At 41.1% G+C, this 27,313-nt stretch overlaps 1 protein-coding gene across 8 annotated transcripts in view; it reads right to left on the bottom strand.

Annotated features, from left to right (window-relative positions):
- Positions 1–27,313, bottom strand: part of samd12 (sterile alpha motif domain containing 12) — a 224,204-nt gene that overhangs the window by 180,921 nt on the left and 15,970 nt on the right. For all 8 annotated transcript variants that reach the window (XR_007451603.1, XR_007451604.1, XR_007451605.1 and 5 more), the window contains exon 2: positions 11,226–11,434. Coding sequence is in view for 5 of the 8 variants with exons in the window: in XM_049602669.1 (XP_049458626.1) it covers positions 11,226–11,434 (209 nt within the window). In the remaining 3 variants the exon portion in view is untranslated. The remainder of the gene's footprint in view (positions 1–11,225; positions 11,435–27,313) is intronic.

The following is a 27,313-nucleotide window of genomic DNA, read 5'->3' as shown; positions in this document are numbered from 1 at the left end:
TCCATCTTACTTCCACAAACAAAGTGGAGTCTCGCGGGACGAGATTTTACGAGAATTACGGCTCATACGCAAAACACCTTTTAATGGAAAAACCTGCAAGTCGCAATTGTACTTTGTCGACAATATCGCATTTATTTTGCGCAAAACTGTATTAGAAACGCGACTACTCTCTGCTGCTACAGACCACCTAATGGGGATGACAGCAGGTAGCAGCTCTGGATACAGAACCCTAGTCAGCCGCCTCAGCAACCTTAATCCAGCCAGCGCAAACCCAAACTCTGGTGGACCTGAAAGCCCCCGACTCTCCCCCACATCAGCAAACTTTCTGTTGCTTACACAACCTTACACAAGTTAAACCTAGAACTGCCACTGGCCACCAGCCCACTGTGACGCCCGCCGCTCAAGAGTTTACAATGGCCAAATTCACTGAGCTGCTGCTACAGGTGGCAACCGAAGGTCCGTCTCTGGTCTCCTGCTGGGGAAGCAGTCCACAGCAGTGGAGAGTGAGGCGGAGAGACCATGGGGTGGCAAGCTAGCTAATTCTTGTCTAATTTGTAGTTTGATAAACAGAAGAAGAGAAAGTGGAGCAAGGAGAGGCTGAGCTACTAAGCTGCGGCAACTCTACAATTGTATAGGTTTAAATCCTGGTTCTCCAACATGGGGTCCGTGACCCCTAGGGGGTCCTCAGAGTTACTATAGGGGGGCCACCAAATGACCTCTAAATAATCTAATTAACTAAAGTAAAATGTGTCTGTAAATCCACATTAACATGAATCTAACATATCATAAGCTAAGATAAATCAGCTTATGTGAGTTAACAGTACACAACATTTTTGATAGGCTGACTGTTACCCAGGAATCATTATGCGATCATGTGAGCTAGCTAATGCTACATCACTGTGCGGCACCTGTAATTATTTTTGCATATTAGCCAGTTAGCTGTATTTCTATGTCAAGTGTACAGACATTCTTGTGTGCCCCAATGGATTGTTCCATAACATTTTAACAGACTCTGACACACCGTCCACCGTAGAAACCAGCAGTGAAAGTGCAGAGGGTGAGGCTAACGCACCTAGCAATGCTACAACTGCTGCTTAGTTAGCAGCTAGGCAAACAAGAGAAGACACAAAAAATATTCAGAACTATCTCAAGTGCAACTCTTTTTAAAAAAAAATATATGTAGCTAGTAGGGCTCCCTGCTGTCTGTCTTTGGGCCAAGGGGTCCTTAGCCTGAAAAACATTGAAGACCCCTGGATCAGTGTATGGGAAACTTGGTTACTGTATGAAGCATGTGCGTATGGTCGTGGTAGTCTGGTGGGAGGGGCTTGGAACAGAGAGGGGCGAGCTGCAGGAGGAGAATGTGTTTTTCAAAAGTGTATTACATCATCTGTTGCCCTAGTGGTCAAAAACTCAAGTGATTTAGTTGTAACCATTGTTGACAGAGTGTGAAGCTTTGATCCAACTGTACATTTTAATATATGTCATATTAGAATACATGTAATACTACATACACATATGCACGTATCTGTATTACACTGTACTCTGGCTACAAGATTCTAGTTTAAATACTTCAACAGCAGGCAGCGCAGAAGCCTGCCAAAGGATCACTCTTGAAAGTGCTGGCAATGCTTTTGATTTTGATTGAGGGGCTACTAAAATTACAAACAGAGAGAGGTGATTAAAATTTCACATCCACTCCCCTCCACTTCAGCCTGCTCTCTGGCTGCCGTGTGGTGTGGCATAGCAATGGAAGCCCTTCTCTTCTCCACCCAGAAGAGAGCAGAATAACAGGTACTGGCAGCGTTTCCTCTGCTTTTGCCTTCTCGCTCCTCTTCCCCCCCTCCACCCCACACCCATCTCTCATCTCTCCCCCGTATTCGATCTCGCTCAGTCCCTGTCAGATCTATCACATTGTCTTTCTCACTTCCTCTCCCCACATGCTGTAGCTCTCATCTTTCCCATCTCCCTCTCTCTCACCTGTTTCTTATTATATGGTACTACCTCACTCTCCTTTTCTCCGTGTCTCTCCACAGCTCCTTCCCACTCACTCTATATCTAGCATCCCAGTGAGAAAGAGAAATTGGGGGAGATGTACATGCTGGTTTTGGCATGTGGTCTCTATCCCCTGCAGGTAGGCGAAGCGACAGACAGTCAAAGCAAGCAGGTAGGCCACCGCTCTTAATGCGATTGCTTGGCAGCTTGCGTGGATAGATGAATCTGCAGGCAGGGGAGGGAATGGCTTTGCAGGAAGAAACCACATTAACCATTAAACACATCTCAACTCAATGCTAATTAACCCTGACTAGCGGCCTGAGGCGACAGGGGAGAGGGAGAGGGAGGCCTGGATGGCGAAAGAGTGAGAGGGAGAGGAGTGTGTTTGAGAGTTTGGGGAGAGTAGGAGAGAAAAGGAGAGGATGCTGGGAGTGTGGAGGATGGCTGGACTGACAGATGAGGCAGAGGAATAAAAAGGGAAAGCCGAGAGAAAAAAAAACAAAAAAAAAAAAGCTAGTGCTCCAGAATTTGACACAGGAGACTCTCTCATTTTCCATGAACACATTTGTGAGTCAATGGCCATCTGTGTTTTACATTCTGCACTGATTTAGCCCATAGCGGTGTTCCCGGGGCCGGGTACAATAGGTGAGCCGCTGCCTTCCTGGCCTGCCAGCCAGCCAGCAGAGCCAAAGGGCGGAGAGAAAACAGCGGAGAGAAGAAAACAGGAGTACAATCATGCTCAAAGAGCTGTGTTCAAGAGACTCCGGGCCAATTAGAGATTTGAGTGACAGCGCAGGGGTGAGAGAGGAAGCCTGTTTTATTTCTAAGTGGGATACGTCTGGGAACGGGTGCACACACATACACATATTCACATGTGCAGCCCAGACACATATTCGGGAAAAAAAAAAAAACAAAACCTGAATGCACACATGAACCATCCAATTGCAGTGTGCATCAATGTGTGTTCAGCGTGTCGCTGTCCTTGGCTTTTAATTGATAACTGAAAGCCCAGTGCAGCTCCCAGTATTCTTCACGTTACCTTAGCAACAGAGCAAGGACAACCTCAGAAATTAAAGACGAAGAATAAAAGCCTTCAGGAGAGGAAAAAAAAATCGCAGAACCCAAACATGAGCCAGAGTCTGGAATAAACATCCACACATTAACGACCACAGTGGAAAACTATTACTTACATAATGAAGCATGTAATCGCGCTAACACTGATAAGTATTTAAAGATCCAATATGAATGTACTCAGCTAAATTAATCAAGAGGCAATCACATGGCCCCTTTGTGGAGACGGTATTGGAATACAAAAAGAGCTGGGAATTAAAAGCTCTGAAAAGCACTCCAGCGACAAACAGCATGTGACTGAGCGAGTGAATTTGGCAGTTGTGTTGAACACAGCCGTAGCTGTTTCTAAGGAGAACTGCAAACTCCTCTTAATTCTGGCTCCAAGATTGTTAGGCTGATTGCAGGGTCAAATGGCGGTACACTCAATTAAAAATGTTAACTACAGCAGCAATTAGCACACGAACCGACATTGTTTTGTCGATAATTTACTACATTTTGTATTAAACTGGCCGCAGTTGACCTTCTAATAACAAATAGATGTCATCCTGTTGTTTACTTCCCAGAAATAACTACAACTCAACCTCAACCCTGGATATTTCCCCGGACAAAAGAAGAGAGCAGTGTTTCATTTATTGAACAAACGCATACGGGGCACAACAAATATTCAATAGTGCTTTGACAGCACAAGAGCTGCAACTGTTCAGAACAATTACAGCTGTCCTGCAGTATTCATTAGGAAAAATACTGTTTGTTGGATGAAACTGTTCAAAACAAGCCCAATTAACTGCACAATCATGTTCTGAGAAACACAACAATAGGAGACATCACACAGCAAAGTACATCAGGAAAAGAGGACAAGCTCAGCTCTGACATATGTGACATGAAATTACCTCTGTGTCTACATGTGAAATGAATCTTTTATGAGGCAGTGTTATCATATTTTGAACATCGATTTTAGAGTCTTTTCAAAGACAAGGGAGTTGAGCGAGCCTGCATCAAATACTGACGCTTTGTCACGCCCCACAGCATGCGATATTGACGCCAAAGGTACCCTTAGTGTCTTAATGAGACACACTGGGCTTTGAACTAACTCCAATGTAAATCCATCTGTGGCAATACTTGACACTGAGAGTAACTGACACAGTATAAAGAGCGAGAAAGTCCACTTGAGGAGGGAGGGAGGGAGGAAGGGAGGGGAGGTAAATGGGTCAAACAAAACTGGACTTTCACCCAGGACACCGTAGTTCATGTCCCGAGTGAAACCAAAAGTCAATGTTGTTTTAACGTAACGTGACGCAATTTACAACACTCAAATGTTGCGAACTGACATCACTCTCTTAACAAATGTATTTATTTTGAAACATGATCTTTTCTTTAAACTTAACCTTAAAAAGTAGTTTTGTTGCCCAAACCTGATCATGACAAAAAACACTTGAAGATCCCCCCATTAATAAAAGTGTCATATAAAAACTAAAGTAATGTTCAAAGACATTTAAGGTATGTTGATACCCAGTGAATATCCCCGGGCCAGTGAATTAAGTTATTTTTTCTCAGACTGCAGCTGCTGTGAGAGGCAGCAAAACATCTTTGCACTTTATAGTTACAGTCTACTAATAAAACTCTCCACAGTATGAACAGTGGTTACATGAGCCTCAACCAGCCACAACTCAGCTCTGAGCAGAGTGACCATCCTCTACTGGCCCTCCACTGAGTCCACCTTTAGTACCAGATCTGTGTGCTAGGTACCCCAACAGAGGGGTGACCAAAAATAGGGACGGTACGGAACGGATCCATTGGTACCACTTTTACAGTGGAGACGGAAAAAAGTGTACCAAACTGATCTGTACCGTACTGCTTAGTGGAAACGGGGCTTAAGTGTTGGTATCAAATGAACTGGGAATGAAAACAGGTTGGTTGAGCAGGATAAGGCCTAGAATTTAAGTTTGAAGAAGCCACGTTTTTCATTCTACAGACTTTTATTTATGCTGTCTATTATTATAGATACATTTTAGGGACAATCCAACACAATTTTCAGTATAATTAAGAAACTCAACTCTTTTTTAGCAGTTTTATAAAAACTTGTGTTTATTCATGTACAGTATTTGCAATCATTATAACTTTTCCATTGACGACATACTCTGTGTAACTTATACTGTCATTTATTATCTGTTTATCTGAATCCAGCTATGGATGTTAACACATCTGCTTACTATTACATTATGATATGTTGTATATATTACATGTTTATGTGCTGTTTTTAAATGCTAAATAATGTGCTATCATCTTGCATTGCTTTATAAATGTTGCTCTGATTTGTCACTCTGTAAATTTATTGCACAGAAATTTATATTCTGCTTACATTTTCCATTTATTTGATCCATTTTCAAGAACACCAGAGAAACTGCAATGTTGCATTAGACTGTGATCTTCTCCTTATACATTAAACTTGCTCACGTTACACCAGTAAGATTCACTGTCACACACTACCCTCTAGTGTCACGACTGAACACTGCACCCACTTTGTGAGTGTGACTGGACAGAAAAAGCGCTGAGGAGGAGGAGGGCCACTGCCATTAGTGTCATGTTGACTGAGTGAATGGCTGTTTGAGACACGGAGCCCAGTGTCGTCTGCCCTATCTCCACTGCACAGCTAATTAACAGCTCTGGCATGCTCTCTCTCACTCTCCTTTCTCCCTGCCTCGCTCTATTTCTCTCAGCCAGCGCTGGCAGGAGATGAAAATTCCCTGTATTAATTAATCTGTTACATACAGGAATGAGGATGAAAATGAGATATGTGTGTGTGTGTGTGTGTGTGTGTGTATCCAGAGAGCTGTGATGGCTGACAGAGAATAGCACACTATACTGGATAAATTAATAAGCCGTCATAAGAAGCTTGTTTGCCAACTTTACTCAGGCGCATCAAAGAAAGTGCACAAGACCCCTTCACTGCCTCTGACCTTGGGATTCGGCAGGGTCCATAAAATATTACAGGGTGCGTTAACACCAAACAAGACATAGCCACCTTGGGCTTGATATTGATTACCACTGTGATGAGCTGATTTACTATGGATGTTAAAGCCTTACACTGAGTCTAAAGGGCTGTTTTATGCTTCATGTTTAATCTATGGCTGAGCCTCAGCTCAATTACAAATCCAGCCGGGTGCAGAAATCAGCTTTAATCGAATATTTAAAAATTAACACTGCCAATGTGATGAACTGATATGACCTTCAGTATGCTTTTCTTCAGGTATGAATGCACTGAGGTCTGGATTATTATGTCTTCAGATTTATTTAGAGCTAATTGAGGCATCAGAGGTACCTGCAGAGGTGGGACCAAGTCATTTTTTGCACTAAAATTCCAAGTCAGGCAAGTTCCAAGTCCCTGATCCTAAGCTTTGCGTTTCGAGTCATAAACAAGTCATTATTCACTCTTCACCACATGTAATGCCATTTTAACAGCATAATAACTATATATATTATAACAAAACTATAACAAAAATCATGAAGCCTTTTTACATTTTTTCTATAAAATTTTTGAAAAAGGTTTGTTTGCACTTTGCATACTGTGATGCATGATTCTTTGACCACCACAAAATTTTTGCATGAGAATAATATTGTCTTGGGTATCATTTTTTCTTACTGGCACTCAGTAATGTAACGTTAGCTCTTCATGGTTCTCTCCAACTTGATTTGCTGCTGTCAGATTGCTTCAAGCAAAGCTGATCTGGGGCATTAAGTGTTGTCTTTGTCTGGTATTGAATGGCATTAATGTTAGTTGATCGGAAATGAAGGGAAATTATTTGCAGCACACCTTTTTAAAGCACAGACATTTAGTCTTTGGGCTTGGCATCAAGTATTTTCATCTCAAAAGGCTGAAGTCCAAGTAAAATCACAAGTCTGTGTTGCTGTTAGAGTCTAAGTTGGGTTAAAAGTCTTAAATTTTGTCAGCTCGAGTCTAAAGTCTTCAGATTTTTGACTAAAGTACAAGTCCACACTTCTGGGTTCTTGTGCTATACACAAAAACCAGACAAATATGTTTTAATGTCTTTAATTTCCCAACAACTAAACAATCCTCAGCATATTTTGACATAGTAACAACAGCACTTTCATGTTAGTCAGCAGTCCTGACGAGATGTTGAGTTTCCTACCAGTAAGCTCAGGAAACTTTTTTGGGCATCAAAGCTAAATTCTTCTTTGGTCTTGACCAAATGTGTCCAGAGCAGTGAGTATCAAGAACATTCAAGTACTAAAAGCTGCCATCAAATGTGTTCAAAGGCAGAGTATCTGGTTTGTTTGATCAGACAGCTCCTGATTTATAGTGCGGATTCTTGGCACAACTTTACCTTCTTCAAAGGTGCAGGTGAAAAGGTACAAACTCTAGCAACGACTTTATTGTGAGACCAATATGTCTCAGCTTGTGGATTTCATCTGGGTCGTCACACAACACATCACTAAGAACATTTATTATCTTATAATTGTTGCTGGAGTTATTACTGTTGATTACTGTTTGATCGGGTTGGACGGCTGTATAGGTGGAAACTTGATACTACCGAGATCGCTACTGCAAGGAGCTGGCTCCAAATGACATCAGCGGTACCATTGTGTACTGGATATTTTGGCTTCATTTTTGTTCAGTGGGAGCTACTGCATGTACACAGTACGAGATGCTACATCACTTTTTACCTTGGGTATGTTGTCACAATCAGTGGTTCAAAGACAAAATGAAATTTAAAAAATATATGCCACAATTATTTTAAATTGTTTTTATATTAAAAGCACTCTGTCTTGATTCTTTTGATGATTCACCTTGAACTCATCGGTTTACATAAATGTACCCAATCATAATAGGATTAGGGTCAGCCTTACATACAGTACGGCAGCTAAGGCAATATCATATCAATATCAGGTGGTGTATATTTGGATTTCAGGTTGCAATTCAAAATTTTACTCAGCCCACAGATTCCTTTTCACTTGGAAACACGTGACATTATTGAAGCTGCAGACACTCTAACTGCTCTTCCCCCGTGACTTCAATTGTTAACAGTGAAGTTAACATGTCCGATGCTGCAAACCTCCCATAGAGCTCTTAATTAAGCTTAAACCCTGCAGGCATTAATAAATGCTATCTGGCCCTTGGCTGTGCTGCACGATAGAATAGATTGCCATTCTATGTAATTATGGCCTTTATGCACTTGATCTATTGAATTTCCCCCTAAAGAGAAAAACTCATTCTTAACTGCAGTCCAGAGGCACAACACTGAGACTGAAAGCTTAGTCAGTTGAATTATTTCAGCTAATGCAGAACATCCTCCGAGTCTCTAATGCAATTCAGCTTCAACCGGAAGGATGCAGTGATATAAAGTTACACCATGAGACCTGCAGAAACCACACAGCACAGGTAGTACAGACACAGAGTTTTTGTTTTTTACTTTATAGCCGCAGAAGCACAACATATTAACTTACAGCGCAATACACAAACAACAGACACTCTCTAAGTGTGTGTGTGTGTGTGTGTGTGTGTGCTGTAAGTGTTTGTTTGCACTAATTGAACCAAAGCCTGGCTGTCTGTCTGGTATTTCAAAAAGTTCATAGAGTTTACACAGAGGACTACGTCTGACTCTAAGATCTCCCACTTGCTTTGATTGACAGCTGATTATCACAGATTTCACACAGAGAAAAGAGAATATGAGAGTGTGTATGTGTCTGCGTGTGTGTGTGTGTGTGTGTGTGTGTGTGTGAGCGATCACTCCCGTCTCCTCCCACTGTCCCAACCACACGGCCTATTTCTGGAGAGGAGTGAGGAATTTATTCTGCATCGCTGATGATGAATGCTTTGAACTATTATCAGAACACTGAGGAAGAGCTGAAACAACAGCTTGTCTCTCCTTGTTTATTCCCTGTTAAATTCTTTGTTTGTACAGAAGAGGTGGATGTGTGGAACATAAGGGAGCATTATTAAGTAGGTGGTTGATTTGTTTTGTGGGTGGCGAGCGGGAGGACATTTTGACTGTAATCTGACTACAAATACAGTCGGCTTAGTACCAAGTAAAGGTGATGTTAAAGCGATGAAACCACCGCAGTTCAGCCACGCCCTTTAAGTTTTTTTTTGTTTGTTTTTTTTTTAAACTAAACACTTCGGTCAGCATGCTAACATTCTCACAATGACAATGCTTACATTTCAAATTTTAGCAGGTATAGGGATTAATCATAGACTGTCACCATGACATCACCCATGGTTTGTGGACTCCCATTTTGAAGCCTTGACGTTTGGCATTTCGGCCATCACCATCTTAGTTTTATGGAGCCAGAGGTGCCTTTATTTGGATGAGAAGGTGGAGCTGTGGATGAGCGAGGGGTGGTCCTGACTGAGAACCCGAAGACTGCCATGGTAGCAATGTACAATTGGCAAGGTAGCCACGCCCCAAAACATGCTCTGCTTTATTGTCTATTTCACTCTAACTGAGACTATAATTTACAAAATAGAAACCAGCAATTGAGACCATAAACTCGTTAGGGAAATGTTTATTGAGGTAATAAATCAAGTGAGAAGTGGGGTCATTTTCTCATAGACGGCTATACAATCAGACTTATTTTTGTAATCAGTGGACTTGCCCCCTGCTGGCCATTAGAAAGAATGCAGGTTTAAAGCACTTTCACATTGGCTTCACTTTTCAGATCTGGAGATATCCCCTTGGGGTTAATTTAGCATATTAGCATGCTAAACAAAGCAAATAAATGCAGGGTACTTGATACCTTTGAAAGTTATCGGCCAGTATAACCCAGTACCGTGTAGTACGGAAAATTCTGCAGTCAACGTAACTTGTATTCAATCCTTTTTGTACCCAAAACTAGAAAAAGTGAGTGGTGGTGTCTGGTGGCATTTTATGGAACTGAATACTTCCATTCACATGATGGTATCACATTAAGTATCACATTTTTTTTTTTTAGTTTTGTCTCTTTCTTTTTCTTTGGTGTTGCTACCACTGTCGCTATTGTTGTTGTTGTTTGAATTTGTTTTGTTTACATCTGCCTGTTTTATTAATAACTGCTTGTTATCTTTATATTTGTATTTATATTTGTTTTTATGTATACATATTTGTATGCACTAAATGGTGAATAAAGGAGAGAAAAAAGGGAAAAAAAAGTATGAAAAAAAGGAACTCAAATGAAGGTACTGCTACTGGTGCTGGTATTGCATTATTTTTTTAAAAAAAAAAGACACCCAGCCCAAAATATGAATTTAGAAAATTTCTTAGAAAATAAAGCTTAATAAAAAGCTAAATCATCCTCAGGTTCTGAGGTTGCATTTCAGTCAATGCATTCCGACTCTTATGCTTTCAACACAGAGTTTTTACCTGGATGCAACCAAAGCCGACTAAAACAGAAACCAGAATGCTTCCAATACCAAAATCTTAAGCCTGTGCAGATTTAATATACTATTATCAGTTTTTAGAGATAACCGGAGCAGCACCAATCAACAACCAGAAAAAGTTAGCAACTAGCTGGTGAACAAAGTTGAGCATTAAGCAGCTCCAGAGCCAGATATTTCCCTCAGGAGTTGGCGAAGGCCAAAACAGAGCTAAATGTAGAGTTCTATTGTCAGATGGCCTGAGACATGCCTCTGACTGAATGCTAATGTCGCTCTGTGTCTGCTGGATGTGTAAAGGTCCATCTGTTTGCTAACACATTAGCCATAACAACTTAATTATCACCTTGTGAATATGTTGGTTTTATTTGTTTAAAGCCTGCTCTGGCAGCACCAAGTGGCCAATGAATAACTAAACTGATTTATGCTTTAAAATCCATCTCTCATATCATTACTACATAAGTAACTACATGTGTAACTGAAAAACTATCTGCAATATAACAAGTAATGTGATGAGCACAGAGTGCTTATGGAATAAACTGCTTAACTGTTTGTTATAGAAATAAAATGTTCTATTTATTCAAATAAGAGTGCTCTCCTTTTAGTGTAGGGCGTCAGATTGAAATAATGAACGCATCCATTGATTAATCTACCAGTTATAACAAAGTAAAGTATAAATGGCAAATATAGTGAATTAAAAAGTAGATTACTGACTCAAAAATACACTGTAAGAGATGGCAAATTTTTTTGTGACGAGTGCCAATGTCCGTGCTCTCTGGATTAACCCAACTCTTACCCGTGACAGCTCAGACTCGGAGACAGAGCGGTGTGGCGGCGAGCGGCGCTGGTACATGGGGGGGCTGACATCATGGTAGCTCGGGCTGTCGTCGTCCAGCAGAACAGGCCCCGCGTCCACCGACTCCTCCTCTTCTTCTAGCTGTGACGTCATGTCCTCCGGGCACATCTGGTGGTCGATGCCATTCTGGCTCAAGTTGCAGTGAACAGCTGTGTGGACAAGAGGGGGAAAAATAACTAATGAGCAGTGCAAAGGGTAAAAACTACACAAATATATTTCCAGAAAGTAGTAAGTAAGTACAAATTAGTACCTTTTAGGTATTCAACTAAAATCACATTAAACTCAAACCACTTGCACTTCTCTGTAGAAACACTTAAAAAAAATGCTTTTCAGTACTTTTGGCTTTCAAAGTAGCATTATATGATCTGTTTAATGGCATCCATAATACATTTTCAAAAGATTCTTATTTAAGGTGATTTCCAGCTGCGTTTTACGCTGTCAACTGATGATGTTTCCATGTGAGGGCATGTAGAACACACCAGGTTCTCCCACACTGAACGCTGTACTGCCAAATGTCCACTAGATGGCAGCAGATATTGCTACACAGTGGATGAGTAGCCACTGAAGCCAAGGCTCGATTTATTTCTACATACTGACACCATACAGACTGTGATACAGTATTCACTGTTTGCAGAAAATATTCAAGAACTCAGTGTATTTAACCATCAGATGATACTAGAAAATAATAATAAAGATACAAGTTGTGTAAGATGAACTGATGAACCGAGCTATTTTTATTATCAAATAATTGCTTTAGTCACTGTTTAAAGCAAAACCCCAAACATTTGCTAGTTTCATGGTTATTAAATGTAAGAATTTGATGCTTTTCTTTGTCAAACACGATAATTAACTGAACAGTTTGGGATTTTTTGACTGTAGATAGGATAGGACATACCATTTGAAGATGTCACCTTGGGCTCTGGGAAATTACACACAGTATTTTCTGATATTTTATCAATACAGCATTCAATTTATTGAGAAAATAATTGGCAGATTTGTTAGCTGCAGCCCTATACTGCCATTTGAAAACTTGAGGCAAGACTCTGGAACTCTTGACATTCTTACAAATATAAAGTTCAATTAATGGGCAATAAAAGACAACCTCATTCAGTTCAATACACTCTTTGGTTTGGCTGCTTTAGCCTTATCTGGTTCATATAACCTGCAGCTGTTGGTGTCTAATGTTAGCAAACTTTAGACAGGTGTAATTAGTGAGTCAGTTCTCTGACTTTATGACTCCTACTATAAATCTACATTTTACCAATATCCTGTCGTTCTTGACCTGGCTGCTCTTCAGCAAAGTTCTAAAAATGTCCTTAGAGGAATATTTATAAAGCCGTCTCACCACTGTGTTTATTTTTTCACTTTAGAGGAGTTCCTTCTTTTCTGTTGTGCATTGCAATGTGAGACAACAGTGTCCAAAAACATGATTAAAAAAGTCAAATCAGTTTAGCTTGCACACTATCATCTTTGAGTATTTTGCTTTTTCTAGTTTCAACACATATTTATTAAAAACCCAGAATTAGCATCCAGTATATGAACACAAGCGTAATGCATTCAATTAAAAAAAAAATTCTCTGATCATGTCTGAACCAACAGGATAATTATCTCAGAAATGTAAGAAAACTTTTCCTGAAAAAAAGATGCTAATTTTTCTGAATTAACAAGAGAATAATAACTTTGGTAATTCAGGAAAATGAGAATTTACAAGACTGTTATTTCATTCATTCAGAAAACAAGAGCAGACATTTTTATATTTCTGAGATCATGATCTTGTTAACTCAGAAAAACAGGGCATATTTTTTCTGAAGTGAATGAATAACACCTCTGCACTGGAACACAGCTTGACTTTACACTAGACACACTTTACACAGCATTTATATCAAATCCACAGATACGAATAAATACACTATCTTTGTGTGGACTTTTTTTTAGCATAAATTTCAATGTTAACCGTTCACAACCCATAAGGTGGAACTTTCTCGGCCATCGTAACCTGTAAGTGATAACTTAGTGATACAACAAAATCGTTAGCAATGATCTTCTTCGCTGAAAAGCAAAACAAAAAGCTGAGCCTTGGTGAGAGATAAACAGTTTTACAGCTCTAAATCCATGCAAAACTCTTACTTATTACAACAAATTGGCAGTCAAGTTCAAATTCAGGCAGGCAACTTAAAAATAGAGTCTTTAAATCCACTGAGTCAATTCTTATCCAAGTGAGAGAGATTGTGTGTCAGTTGAGGTGGTATATTATAAACTGGAGCTTTTAGAAGATGAAGAACAAAAGTCAAATATCAGCAGAAGACTCCATTCCTTCTTATAAACTTGTACCACTCTGCTTTGCCATTGCCTCCATGAAGCGATTATTTTTAGTTTTGTTTTTCATAGGAAGCGTCAGACTCAGGCACTATTTTAGTCTCATCAGCCACTGATGCGGGCACAGAAGTGACAGCTAGCAGTGAGTTGTAAGGTGTCACTGAAATAGGCCGTTTGTCATCATGCAATCTGCCCACTTGTTCTAAAAACACAGACGGCTCATTTATGTGGAATGGGAGCCAAAGACCCTTTTCATCACACCTGAAGGCTGCTGCGGCGGCTGCTGCTGCGGATTAGAGGTCGGAGCAATGTTTTTCAAAAGGTTTAGTTTTCCTGAACGGTCTGAAGAGAGCAAGAAAGAATTTGAAAACCAGAGCAGAAGATCTACAAGAAAAGCATCAAGGCGTACACGGATCAAGACACACTGACAGACATTAATCATCTGTAACCAAACACTTAAAGGTGAAGTTAGCTCTAGGCACATGTGATTACAGGCAATGAGTTGTATAAATGTCTACAATAAATAAACATATTTATGTCCCTGATGGTGTTGGCTGGGATTAAAAGATGACAGCCAAATATCGGCCAAACTAAAAATTTCAGTCTGTTTCCTGGCAGGCCCAGCAAGCCCAGGAAAACAGCCAATTAGTGCCTTCTCTCAGGCCACTGTCACCGAGCAATTACAACAACTCTGACACAGTTCAGAATGATCGGAACAAGACAACAACAACAACCGCAACATCATCTGTGCTGTCAGTCTAAATAACAGGAGCAAGAGGGTGAAAACTACTGTATAGGTGGTCCTGTCCTCCTTCGACATGCCGTACATCTCAAAAACAAAGTAGGGACTTTGGTATCATTCAGTGTATGAATGCACCGCAGGCTGCATATATTCAAAGCAAAACCTCTCTGAGAGACGTCCTCCCCCATGACCTTAAATCACACCGTCCTCTCAGGATTGTTTTGAAAATGTTTCACGTCTCTCACTGATTATTCTGGGGAATCGGGAGTGTTTGGTATACGTACCGTCAAAGGGATTCTGTTGAATGACTCGGAGATGTGTGGGGAGTGGAGATGATGGAATATGCCTCTGAGGTCACACACTGAGAGAATGCCAAAGAGTAGTACTACGTCAGTACAATTCTGAGTAGAGGTGAGTGATACAACTAAAATCTTCTATCATAGTATATGTAATTTCAAATCACAGTAAAATAACCGCATTTGATTATTTTCTTTCTTTTTTTTATGTGGGGGAGAGTTTCTGCCTCAAGCGAGGGAGTTCAAGTATCTCCAAGTCTTGTTCACGAGTGAGGGTAGAATGGAGCGTGAAATGGATCGGCGGCTCAGTGTGGCTTCTGCAGTGATGCAGGCGTTGCGCCGATCCGTCCGGGTGAAGAGGGAGCTGAGCCGGAAGGCAAAGCTTTTGATGTACTGGTCCATCTACGTCCCAACCCTCATCTATGGTCATGAGCTCTGGGTAGTGACCGAAAGAATGAGATCGCAGATACAAGTGGTGGAAATGAGTTTCCTTTGTGGGGTGACTGGGCTCAGCCTTAGAGATAGGGTGATGAGCTCGGACATCCGGAGGGAGCTTGAAGTAGTGTAGTAGTGTAGTAGTAGTAGTGCCGCTGCTCTTTTGCATCGAAAGGGGTCAGTTGAGGTGGTTCGGGCATCTGAGAGGGAGCCTCCCGCTGGAGGTGTTCCAGGCACGTCCCGCTGGTAGGAGGCCCTGGGTAGACCCAGAACATGCTTGAGAGATTACATATCTCATCTTGCCTGGGAACGCCTTGGGGTCCCCCAGGAGGAGCTGGAAAGCTTTGCCAGGGAGGGGGCTCTGAGGTTCCTAAGAACAGTCATTTCAAGTGTTACAGGTTTCTGTATTTACAACTCCTCCTCCAAATTTGCAAATCACATTACCTTGTGAGGTAGCTGGATTCAAAGATCACAAGACTCAAGAGATCACGCAATGATCATGAGATCATATGAGAATATGGCCCTGAATGGTTACGTCGCCTGCCCTGAATAGCTCCCATGGTAGAAACAGTATTGTAAAATCTCTACCAATGGACACATTTCTGCTGTCGAACAGTATAAACCGTCACATCACCCAACCTGAATTTTAAGGTAGAGAACTTGTACTTAACTCAAATGTTTCTTGTTTCTTAATTCTTCTACTCCGATGCATTTCAAAGGAAAATACTGCACTTTTTACTCCGCTATATACCTTTGACAGCTATATTTACATGGTACTTTCCAGATCAAGGTTTTATCTGAAAGACATGACATGATAATACGTCCCCTAAAATACAAAACTTTCTATAGGACTTGTGACTCCTACAAAAAAGCAGCGTCGCAGTGTTGGTTTGGGTGATGTTTCAGATGTCCACAAGCAGTTCCACCAAAGAAAAATTTACCTTCTAAACATTCAGATCAGCAAATATAGCAGCGAGCCGCTATTTAATATGTATAGATTTAGTGAGTAATGGCATCCTGAGCAATCAGTGCTTGTGTGTATCCAACTGGCTCATTCATCGCCACTGCTTTGCACTGCCCCCGCTAAGGAGGTGTAGCTCCCACCCTCTGGTTCCCCCTGGTTAACACTGTTAGCTCTGTCAGCACTGTTAACGTTGTTCTGCGCTGTTTATGGAGTAAGCACTGTAAGCTGCTAGCTGCTAGCTCAGCCACCTCCATTCTCCAAGCCCTCAGCTTTATATTATGACTCACTGAAGGTGGACACGGCCCAGTCAACATTAAAAAACAAAAAAAAAAAAACTACATTAGGTCCACCTCAAGCAGCTTCAGCAGTAAAATGGGACTTATGCACCGACTTATGCACCGCACTAGTGTTAACAATCTAATATTGTATGAGATATGTTGATATCAGTCACACGGACCGTTTTTTTCCTGGACCTAGTACTTTTACTTTGACATGCAAGTACGATTTGCTGAGAATACTTTTATACTGAAGGTCTGAATGCAGGACTTTTGCGCAGTAATGGGTCAGTCTGTCGAACATCCAAGTTCTCAAGAATCCCTGACCTTTCCCACTCGCCCACTTGTTGTTGTATCATAGTGAACTGCTCACACTGCCTGCTACAATGAGTCAATGAGAAGGGTTGGAATCAGACTCAAGTCAAGACCTCTGCAGTGAGGGCCAATGATGCATTCGCACGGTCCTCAGTTGCTCTACAAAGAAGATGTATTGTATTTTATTACTCCAAGCCTTTAAACAACATGCTGATAACAAGTAGCAAAGGCAATGGAGCAAGTGACCTATGAAATATGATCGGACACTCATCTTTCAGATTAGTGTGACACCACAAGGTAACAGGGACGTCTGCTACCTGCCCTTCAAAGAACGACGGATTGTTCAGCTTTCATAGCGTTCCTACCTACAAGTGCGATGCTGAATCAATGCTTAAAATGAATATTTTATCTTTATGTATGTAAACCTATGCATGATGACTGGTGATGCATTGAAGTGAAGTCTTGTGGGGTGGGCAGCACCAGCTGTTGCACGTGCATCTACTATTACAGAGCGTCCCGGAGAAACTGGCACCATATTTTGCAATAACATATCCAAACTCAAAGGGCTGATACATTTACATGCATCAACTCGAAGGAAACAATACTGCGAAAGGAGTGGAGTGTTTTACTGGTAGGTCTACTCAAGGAAAACATCTGCGTATTTTTCCACCAGTGTACAAAATGTTCCTACTTATTTACTCTTCTCTGTGAGGTGTATTAATGAAACCAGCACACCCTGTAAGTTTGTCTTCCAGGGTCAAAAGAGTATTAGCAGGATAACACTGACTTACAGGTTTAATTGAAGATCACAGTGCGCTAAAGTTATATCCCAAACATGGCACAGCTGCAGACCTGCTGTGTCCTGATCCCCGATAAGCAACAGAGGTCTCAGACAGAATATACATGAGCAGGCCACGTTTAAAACAAAGCCAACTTGAGATGCATAGCACGAAGCTTTGCTCCCTCTCACTGCCTCTTTATTCCTCCCTCCACTCCTCCCAGCTCACTCCTTCCCCGCTCCTCCTCCTCCTCGCCCTGACTCAATTCATGACTGGTGTGCAACAACTCTGGAGGAGAAATGAATTATACATCCTCTGCTGAGAGCATCTAAACAATGGTACCAGCAAACTACAGGGGTAGAAGGACAGATGGATGACAGGATGATGATAGGGGTTGGGGAAATGGAGCCGCACAGAGGAGGAAGGACAGTTACATTTCTCTCAATCCTTTAAAGGGAGGAAGGGTGGGTGGATGGGGGGCTATGAGATACAGAACTGCTTTTTTTTTTTTTTTTAAACAGCAACAGTTACTATAAATAGCACCATTACATTCTTCCCTCTCTCCTCGCTGACATGCGCCGCGTGAGCATCGTGAGGGAAGAGAGATAGATGAGGGAGGATGTCTGCCTCCTTTTTTTTTTTTTTCTCTCAATGAGATTCAGTGAAACGGGGGGAAATGGAGGGAGAAAATGAATGGGCATGTTAAAGAATAGCGCCATCCCTGCACAGCCAAATGCATTCCTATTACTGAGAGGAAGATTAATAAAGAACTGGATTAGTCTTACATAACTCCGTCTCTCTTAATTATTGTACATGCTTCCGAACAAGGAGCCATTACCAACCAGTCGAATTTGAAAAATACCAGCAGACAGGAACATTGTGTAGGTCTGTATGAGAGGAGCACGTAACCAGGATATACTGCTTAATCATTATTATCTTGTAATATTACACCGGGGCTCTGGACCAGATGAGTGCTGCTCAACCAGCGATCAGGAGTTACTGTGCTCTGCCAGAATACTGAATATTGATATTTTTCTTACTTTTATTTGCTTTGCTAAGATGGTCAATGTTTTTTTTGAGGAAAGACATATATACACAAGTACCTCAAAATAGTACTTAAAGTAATAATCTCGAACATTTCACTATCTATCAGCAAATGAGGTAACAGAATGGTGATTGAGCTGACGGCCCACTGATGAAAGTACTGCAATATTTCTATAATTGCAATATTATGAATGGGACTGGGCAACATGGACAAAAATTCATATCTTGGTATTTACAGGCAATATATATATCTTGGTATTTTCTACGAAACGGGCGACATGTTTTCATTTGCAAGTCAAAACCACATTTGAGATGTCACAAGCACTTTTATAAAAACTATGATCAAAATAACATGCAAAGACAGGGATTTTATTCCTGTTTGAAATATACAGCTGCAGAACATGTAAATGAAAAATGATATAGAATAAATAGCAGAGCTGTACGTTAACTGTTTGCACACAGCACTGGAGCTACAGAGGTTAGAAGGTTTGCAGCACAGGACACAAAACTATAACATGAGTATAAAAGTATCAACTAGGTCTAAATCCATTTTAGTTTGAAACAATTAAAAATCTTAATGAGGGGACTTAAAAAGTTATTTTCCATGGGCTTTCAAATAAATCTAGTGCTGGAAAATATTCAAATATTTTTCTTTATTCAGGCAACTAATCATATTTATGCAGAGAGCATCAACAGAGAGGCCGAGGAAAGGAAGGAGCAAGAGACACTTTGTCCACGTTACATACGTCTTGTTTGTGAAAAGTCTGTGTTGTTGCTGCATTTCTGTGCATCCAGGCACCGTCTCCATGTCACAAACTAGACTACAACTACCAAGAAGAATGGCAATGCGCAATGATCCACCTCACACACAAACTAGCAGCGCAGCGCTCACAGACTGATTTAGCGTAGCATGTGCAACATAGACCGATGTCACACTGTAGACTTATTAACAGACAGATTAAACAGAGTAGCAGCTCTGTTTTTCTCTTAGTGCTGTTGGAGAACTTGTGAGTGAGTGAGTGGGGCGGAGCTGTGCAGAGCAGAGCATGCGAGCGGAGCAGAGCTGAGCAGAGCTGAGCGGGGAGCGGAAGGATTTTGTCTTGAACGAGGACCGGCTATTTTATAAGGTGGAGCGGAGCCTTATCTCTCGCTCCAATTTCTCTCCGGTCGCTCATGCCCCTCCCAGAATGCATCTTTGCACCTGTGCACACCCACACTGTGTACTTCAGAAAAGAAACTGAGAAGTCATACAAGTGTATCATTCCTGTAAAACTAACAGATGGTGATAATGTGGAACAAGGAAAAGAGCTACCAAGCTCATGTTTTATTTGTGAATAGAAGATTACAGGTTAGGGTAGTATGACGCAGTTCTTTTGAGCGGAGTGGTGAGCGAGTGGAGCGGGATAAAATTTATAATGGAGTGGACCGGAGCGGAGTGAAGAATGCGCAGAACCAAGCGGAGCGGACGAGCGGCGCAAAGTGACAGGTCTGCAAGCGAGGAGTGGAAGTTTTCACCCTGTCCGCTCCACTCACATGCCCTGGTGCAGAGAGTGTGAGAGAGGAGAGATGCACACTGGTATACGTTATGTGACACAACTTGACACTATATCAATATAACCAGTATTATATCTTGCTTGAAAATATATTGATATATCATACATGGTTGTTATATCGCCCACATATAAAACACTTCAGCCTATACACGTGCATATGAGCTCCACTTAAGCAGAGGTCAACATGCATGCATGTGCTCATGTGCATTACTGGGCCGTTCATGAGACTACATTGTTTTAAATAGTAACATTTTAGTGAAATCAAACATACGTCTACAAAACCTTCAGTTTCTGCATTTTTGATGGCTGATCCATTTGAAATATAGCAGGGAGTTATGGCACAGTCAGGAGCAGCCACAGTGAGCTGTTAGATGAAGAGCTGCAGGTGACAGGCTGCACACCTCCAACTTAGCAGGGTAACAAAACTCCTTTCATTGTGCCCTGCTGTCTGCAGGCTCATGCCGTGTGCAGCATAAAAATCAGATCAAGCTTGCTCACAAAATAATGACAAAAAGGCCAATTTTTCCTGACTACTTAATTAAAAGGACAATAGTTTGTTTTGCTGCCCCTAGTTCTCTGTGACCTGTAGTATTACACAGCATTTGCTTTCACCACCAGTACAGGTGTCGCCAAATCAACCAAGTGTGAAATTGTAGAGAGTGCAACTTTAAGTTCTGGAGTAAAATGTGGGCTTTAAGTTACAAAAGATTGAGAATAGCTGTTTTAACTGATCAATTAATAGAGTTAATGGAGGGAGGGTGCATTATTTATGTGTATTTTCTTGGGCTGATATGTCTCCCTACCGCCCCATGAAGCTGCCAGGGCAATGGGAGAAGCCAAACATTGTTTTTCTGTGCTAACTCAAGCGCCAGCGTTTCACAGCCCGAGCTGGTTCAAAGTGAAACCAGTAGTGGGTCCATAATCAAAAGTGAAGTTTGCTCTGTGTGGGCGCTCAGGCTCATAGTGATCTCTTTCTCTTTGGCTGACTCTCAAAAGTGGAGCAGAATGAGTTGTTTGTGAATAGAATCAACTGTATGACCCAGAAACAAAGCCTGGAGAAAGGCAGCCAGGGTAAGCCAGGCCAGATGACTGCGGAGATAAAACCAACTCTGCACTGCAGCCGTGAGACCTTTGTTCTTTTGCCTGCTTCCAGGACATTTAGCTAAAAAAAAAAAAGGTGAAGCTAATCATAACCCGCTAATAGGCATGTACACAGGACAGGAAGGACGCGGGCACATTCATTCCCAAAACCAAACCGTGCCAACAGACGCTCTTTTTGAATGTGAAGAGGTGGTCTGGCACCAAAACTGGCAGGATCTCAGCAGAATGACATTTCAGTCATCCGCGCAGCTGTTACTCTTTTTATATGTTAACAGTAGCTTGGAGCTGAATCAGAAATCAGTCCAACACTGAAAATAACTATGCAGTTCAGGGAACGAATGTGTAGACTGGCATACATTTTTCTCAGAACTGGTCAACTTCCTGTGTCTGTCATCTCTCTCCAATCACACACTCTTTGCATGCAATGAAAATTATTCCTATGCACTTCTATACAACCCTGTGCACTACATACACGGACAAAGATGCACACACAAACTGCAAAAACGCCCTCCTAACACAGCATGCCTTACAGATTCTCACCCATGCTGCGCTGAGAAAGTGAGCAAACCTTGCAAATCTGCATGGGGTGTCAACAGCGTCTGTCCCCTGCTCTCCAAATTAGAAAAAAATGTGAGAAGTGTGTGTGAATGTGTGAGGAAAACGTGTCTGCTCGGTTATCTACCCTGAGGACCTTGGAAAGGGTATCTCCATCAGTAGGGGACAGAAGACACAGTCAGATCCTTGTTACACGCTTACTAAAGTACTAATTAGAATATCTTTGAAGGGTAGAGAGAAATGGGGAGAGACTGCATCGCCTGCAGTATAGGACGTTTTGAACTGTAGGAAGAGTTAAAGATTAAAGTCAGGAGAAAGATGTGTATAGATGACTGCTTCTTTCTTGTGAGCTCTTTTTCAGAGCTCTTTCGAACAAAAGTCTCACATAGGGTCTTAGTTTGAGGATGAATTTACTCAAGAGCACACTCCTTGGAGATTACCACACTCAAATGATTCAGGCTGGGTATCAATATGTTTCTGAAAATGTGCATAGCAAAGAGTATAAAAGAATGTGTTCCAAAAGTGCCAAATGCTGGCATTGGCAGCATCTTGTTTATTTACTTAAAGGGTAACTTCAATATTTTTTGACCTGGACCCATGTTTTTGTGTATAAGTGACTATCAGGAACAGCAATTTTCAAAATTGGTCCAGAAATTAGGGGACTGCTGCAGCCTGTAACAGCATAACAGGTTGCGATGTAATCACTTTGGGCATTCGTGCAGCATCCATTTACGTCCACTAAAAGTACATGTTTTTGCCACTGACAAGCTCAGATTTTTAAGTGTCTGACAACATTATGGAAAGGATTCCTACAGAGTAAAGATTAGATCGGGCCCAAAAAAATCCAGCCCGACTCCACCCGAGCCCGTGTCTTTTCTGTCCAAGCCCGCCCGTCCCTTTAACTGTAATTATGAGCCCAAGCCCAGTTTAAACCCGAAGGATACAAACGTGGACATTGAAGGCTGACTCGTGTCTTTCTGACGGGTTCGGGCTCGGGCAGAGAATCTAAGCTCTACTACAGAGATAGACTATTTTGTTTAAAACTAAGATTCTTTTTGTTTAACCAGAAACAGCCCTGCAATCACCATCATCAAATTCACCAGGCTCCATTTAAATAAACAGCAATTTAACTGTCGTAAAACACACTTCATTTAAAGTCGACAGACACAAAACAAAACTTAAAAAAAACATCTTGGTTTATCTTTTTGCTGTTCCAATAATCAGCAACTCCCATTTGGTTGAAAGTAACCCTTAATTAACCCAGTTAGATATGAAAATATGTTGAATCTATACATGATAAAATGACTGTTTATTTAAAGGGTGTTTGGTGAGTTTGGAAATGGCAATTTCGGGGCTGTTTTTAGTTAAACAAAAAGAAGATAACTCTTTAACAAAAAGGTCTATCTCTTTGAATAATGTTGTCAGACACTAAGAATAATAATCTGAGCCTGTCAGTGACAAAAACAAGCACTTCTAGTGGACGTAAATTGATGATGCACAAATGCCCCAAGTGGTTACATGCAGCCGGTTTCGCTGCTGCTGGTTATCAGTCTTACTCAATACAGGACCAGTTTCAAAAATTGATGTTCTCATTAGTCAGACACAAAACATGAGAAAATAGGGTTCAGGACACTGAAATGAATATTACCAGAGTAACCCTTTAAATAAGAAAAATCCCAATTTGGATAAATATTTCTAGTTCTACATTGTTTTATAAACAAAGTTCCTTAAAGACTGCTTGTTTTTTAGAGAACATTAAACATGTGAAAAGTTTCTTTTGCGAAAATGAAAAAAATAAATGGGGATTTGTTGAAAAATATCAGTAAAACAAATCAGAAGATACTAAGCCCTAAATATCGTTAACATGAAATTTTTGTGTCACAAATGCCAGTTAGAGATACATCATTTTGCTGTGCAGATCAGTTCAGTTTTTCACTTCTGCACTAGAAGCATCACACCTAAAGCTGCCATTTACGCCTTCCTTGTATCAGCTAATGAGCAGCTCCACTGGAGCAATAAAGAGTTAATTGTGCTGCTCAATGGCACTTGCAGCAATACTCTTTGAGGGAAAAAGTCCTTGAGTTTAAGTGGAGCTGCAGACACAAAAGGCAGAATTAAACAAGTTAATGGTATGTTGAGCTCAGAGAGAAAGGCTGTGTAACATTAAAGTGCTTCTGTGTTGTATGAGCCTTTCAACATGTTGCAGCAGTCTTCACTTAGAGCTGATTTTAAGTGTCTCACAGAATGGGCGTTGCTGCTTTCAGAGGAATGAGAGCACATGGTTATGTAAGCCAACAAGGTATTCCACTTCAGGCCTCACAAGGTTTTGGCATCTCTGTTTCAAACACTGCAAAAAGTAGGGCATCAGTCTGTTGCCCTGGCTGATCCGTGAGTCCCTAATAGACCTGCCGTTTGTAGCTTTAAAATTCATGAGATAGCTCTGCGGTTTTATTCAAGAGGCACAGGTGATCTCAGGTAAGACTCACTGAACACAGCAATGAACGCACCCTGCCATCGCTGCACTTTAAAGCAGAAATTTGAATAAATGTGTTGACATTTAACGCTTTATTAGTGGGCTAGAAGTTCACAGCCCCGACTGAAATGCCAGTTTAATTTCCTGTGTTATTATTTAAAGGTATACGAGGCAGAAATTGTCTGTTGATGTTTGTAGACACATCATTTAAACTTGGCCCCTCCTCCCTGCTACTATTGTAGGAACGTTACATTAGCAATAATGGAAAAGCCGATACTTGAGCAACCCAAGAAATAACTGGCGGCACCAACATGTCCAACAGAAAACGGGCTTACTATGCATTGCTCTTTGTCCCCATCATCTCCTTCAGTGCTGGCCAGTGAAAGTGAAAGCCAATTTTATGACGAGCTTTGTCTGCTTGATGCCTCACTACATTTGCTTTTTTCCAATGCTGTGTGCATGATTTTTGTAGCTTCCTTTTGGATGCACGCTGCTTACAGTCTTGACATCAGGGGTCGCGTTAACCAGATATTCTCGGTCATTGACCGGTTTTTCACAACAATGACCGGAAAATCTGAAGGCCGTCGGTCATTTGACCGGTTGCAATTACCACCCCTGCCCACTTGGCGGCGGAGTTCACAGTCAGTGGTTTAAGTGGCTGCCGTTTTCACACTGCAGAGAAAAAGTCATTCATCTGCTTCATGTAGCATTGTTGACATAACGGCCTGGACACATCAGATGCGGTAGTGCCGCAGAAGTCAGGCGCTTGACTGTCCGCACAGGCAGCGCATTTCTCCTGCGCTCTCCGCGCCAGTTACACATCGACTCCACTCGTCTGTTCCCGTCAGTACTCGTTTTTTTCACTTCAGCAGGTCATTTTAAACATGGGTAAGGCCATATTTTAATCGTTTTTTATAAAGTAATAAGTTAATGACAATTTGTCATTGCACGTCCATGTATTGAGCGTGTTGGATAAACACTGAATGAATAGGGCATATTGTTCTGACCATTTCATTTATGTAGTTATGTCTGTAGGCTCGGTGACACAAAATTAAAATTGTAATAAAGTGATTATGGTAGTGAAAAATGTGTTCGGTTCTGCACTGTTGTGTTATTTTAAATTATAAACATGGAATTTTCTCCTCACGTTTCTCAGTGCGTGCTGTTGTTATTTTAGCTTCTCTCATCTTTTCTGTGTCCAACTTCCTGTTTGGTATGATCCGCTCTATCCAGCTTGACAGAAGCGCTCGTGGCTCGCGTGTAGACCAGACGCCGAACTGAAGCACTGCGGTGTGTGGATGTCTGTTCATCTTTTCGTTCATGTCCTTATTAATGCACACTTTATAACTTGCTTGTTGGATTTATTAAAAACGAACGAATGAAAACTAAATGTCTTTGAATAGGCTGTCTTTATTATCATTTAAAAACGAAAATTAAAATGGCCGGTAAAAATAATAAAATAAAATGACCAGATTTTTATGACCCTATCGGTCAAAATGACCGGCAAGGAAAAAGTCTTGCGCAACATCTGCTTGACATACCCTTATATATATATATATATATATATATATATATATATATATATATATATATATATATATATATATATATATATCTATATATATATATATATATATATATACCACACAGAGGGCAGAGTCTCTGCAGACACACTTCTAGTGGCTCATAAAAGATCACTGAGGATTACTGTTTTTATGTTGTTTTGTTAGGAAAATAGTATGCCTTTAACTGACAACACCAAGCCGACCGTCAGCTGACGGTCAATGCTGGGCCATCGGTAAGCTTCTCACTTGTTTTTGTGGTGCAGCTTTGTCTTGGTTGCAAGCTTAGCAGGTTGGTGCAACAAGGGTTAAATTCACTGTTACATAAGCGTTGCCTGGTAATATACATGTAATGAGGCATTACTAACAAGACATGACATCTGCATGAATTCATGTCAAGGTCCTTTTAGGCTTACTGGCTTTAGTGCATTCATTAATGCATACAAAGCCTACAGAAGAATCTCACTCATCTGAGCTGACTGAGAATAGAGACTGAGGAAAAACCTGCACAGTTATAGAATGAGTAAAACACAATGATACATACAAGCACCAGTGTTTATTATGACCTATTATTGTGACCTTATAAAGCAGCATTTTGACATTGTTGTACACTCAGTTTGTTCTCCTATGTGCTCATTAGGTGAGCTTATCTGCTCATATGTCTGCTGCTGAGACAAAGAGGATTGACTGCATGGCTAAGTATCAAAGTGAAGTCATGTAACAAGTTATCCAGCCAGCTACACTCTCTGTGGGGCTCTTAATTCACCCTGACATCCTATCAAAAGTTAACTGTGCTCAAACTTCACAGACTGCCCTCTCCAACCCCGGGGCTCGATCGGCTATGATTGGTTGGTCCTGTGTCAAGCAGGCGCAGATGTGCTCGGCTTTGAACATTTCTCAGCTGCAGAGAGCGAGGAAGGAGGATGAAAAAAAAGGTACAAAAAAAGGCGAGAGATGAAGTGAGAGAGGATGAAAAGGAAAAGTTGTAGAGAGGGATAGAAAGTAAGAAGAAGACAGACAAAAATGAGTCAGTGAGACAGAGATGGCAGAGTGAAATGACCCACTTTACAGCACAAACACATATGAGCTAAATATATCTGCTGTTCACTGTGGAGCATGTATCCCAGGCATAAAGCTTTTAACATGCTCTGCTTCAAAGGCAGACAGTAAAAGGATGACTAAAATAGACTGTCTCTATTTAGAGTTGAGTAACATCCATAAATATTTGATAAGAGACACAAACTTCCTCTATTTGGTGACCACAACAGGAACTATCGCAGATGAAGTGGAAAGTTTAGGATTTCTCTGGGACGGTATATTTATGTCTTTTGAGCCTGCTGCCAAGCTTGCATTACCAGCCTGAACTACAACAAATATAGACTTATTTTTTTACAATTGCACGTTCTTAAAAGCTCACTTAGATGTCAAATGTATAATTTAAACAGCGTAGCATCAATAAATATGACCAGACCAAAGTATCTCAGTGTCAGCACTGCGAGACAAAAATAAAAAATGCAGTATCAGCATGAAAGCACAGCTAAAATGTGACTTGCTCTTTCATTTGAAGTCACATTGACCCAGAAACACATTTTGAACCTCATACATTGTTGGAGGGAGG

The sequence above is a fragment of the Epinephelus fuscoguttatus genome, linkage group LG17, assembly GCF_011397635.1.
Source record: "Epinephelus fuscoguttatus linkage group LG17, E.fuscoguttatus.final_Chr_v1".
NCBI classification, from domain to species: Eukaryota; Metazoa; Chordata; class Actinopteri; order Perciformes; family Serranidae; genus Epinephelus; species Epinephelus fuscoguttatus.
This window is presented reverse-complemented; position numbering and strand designations above follow the sequence as displayed.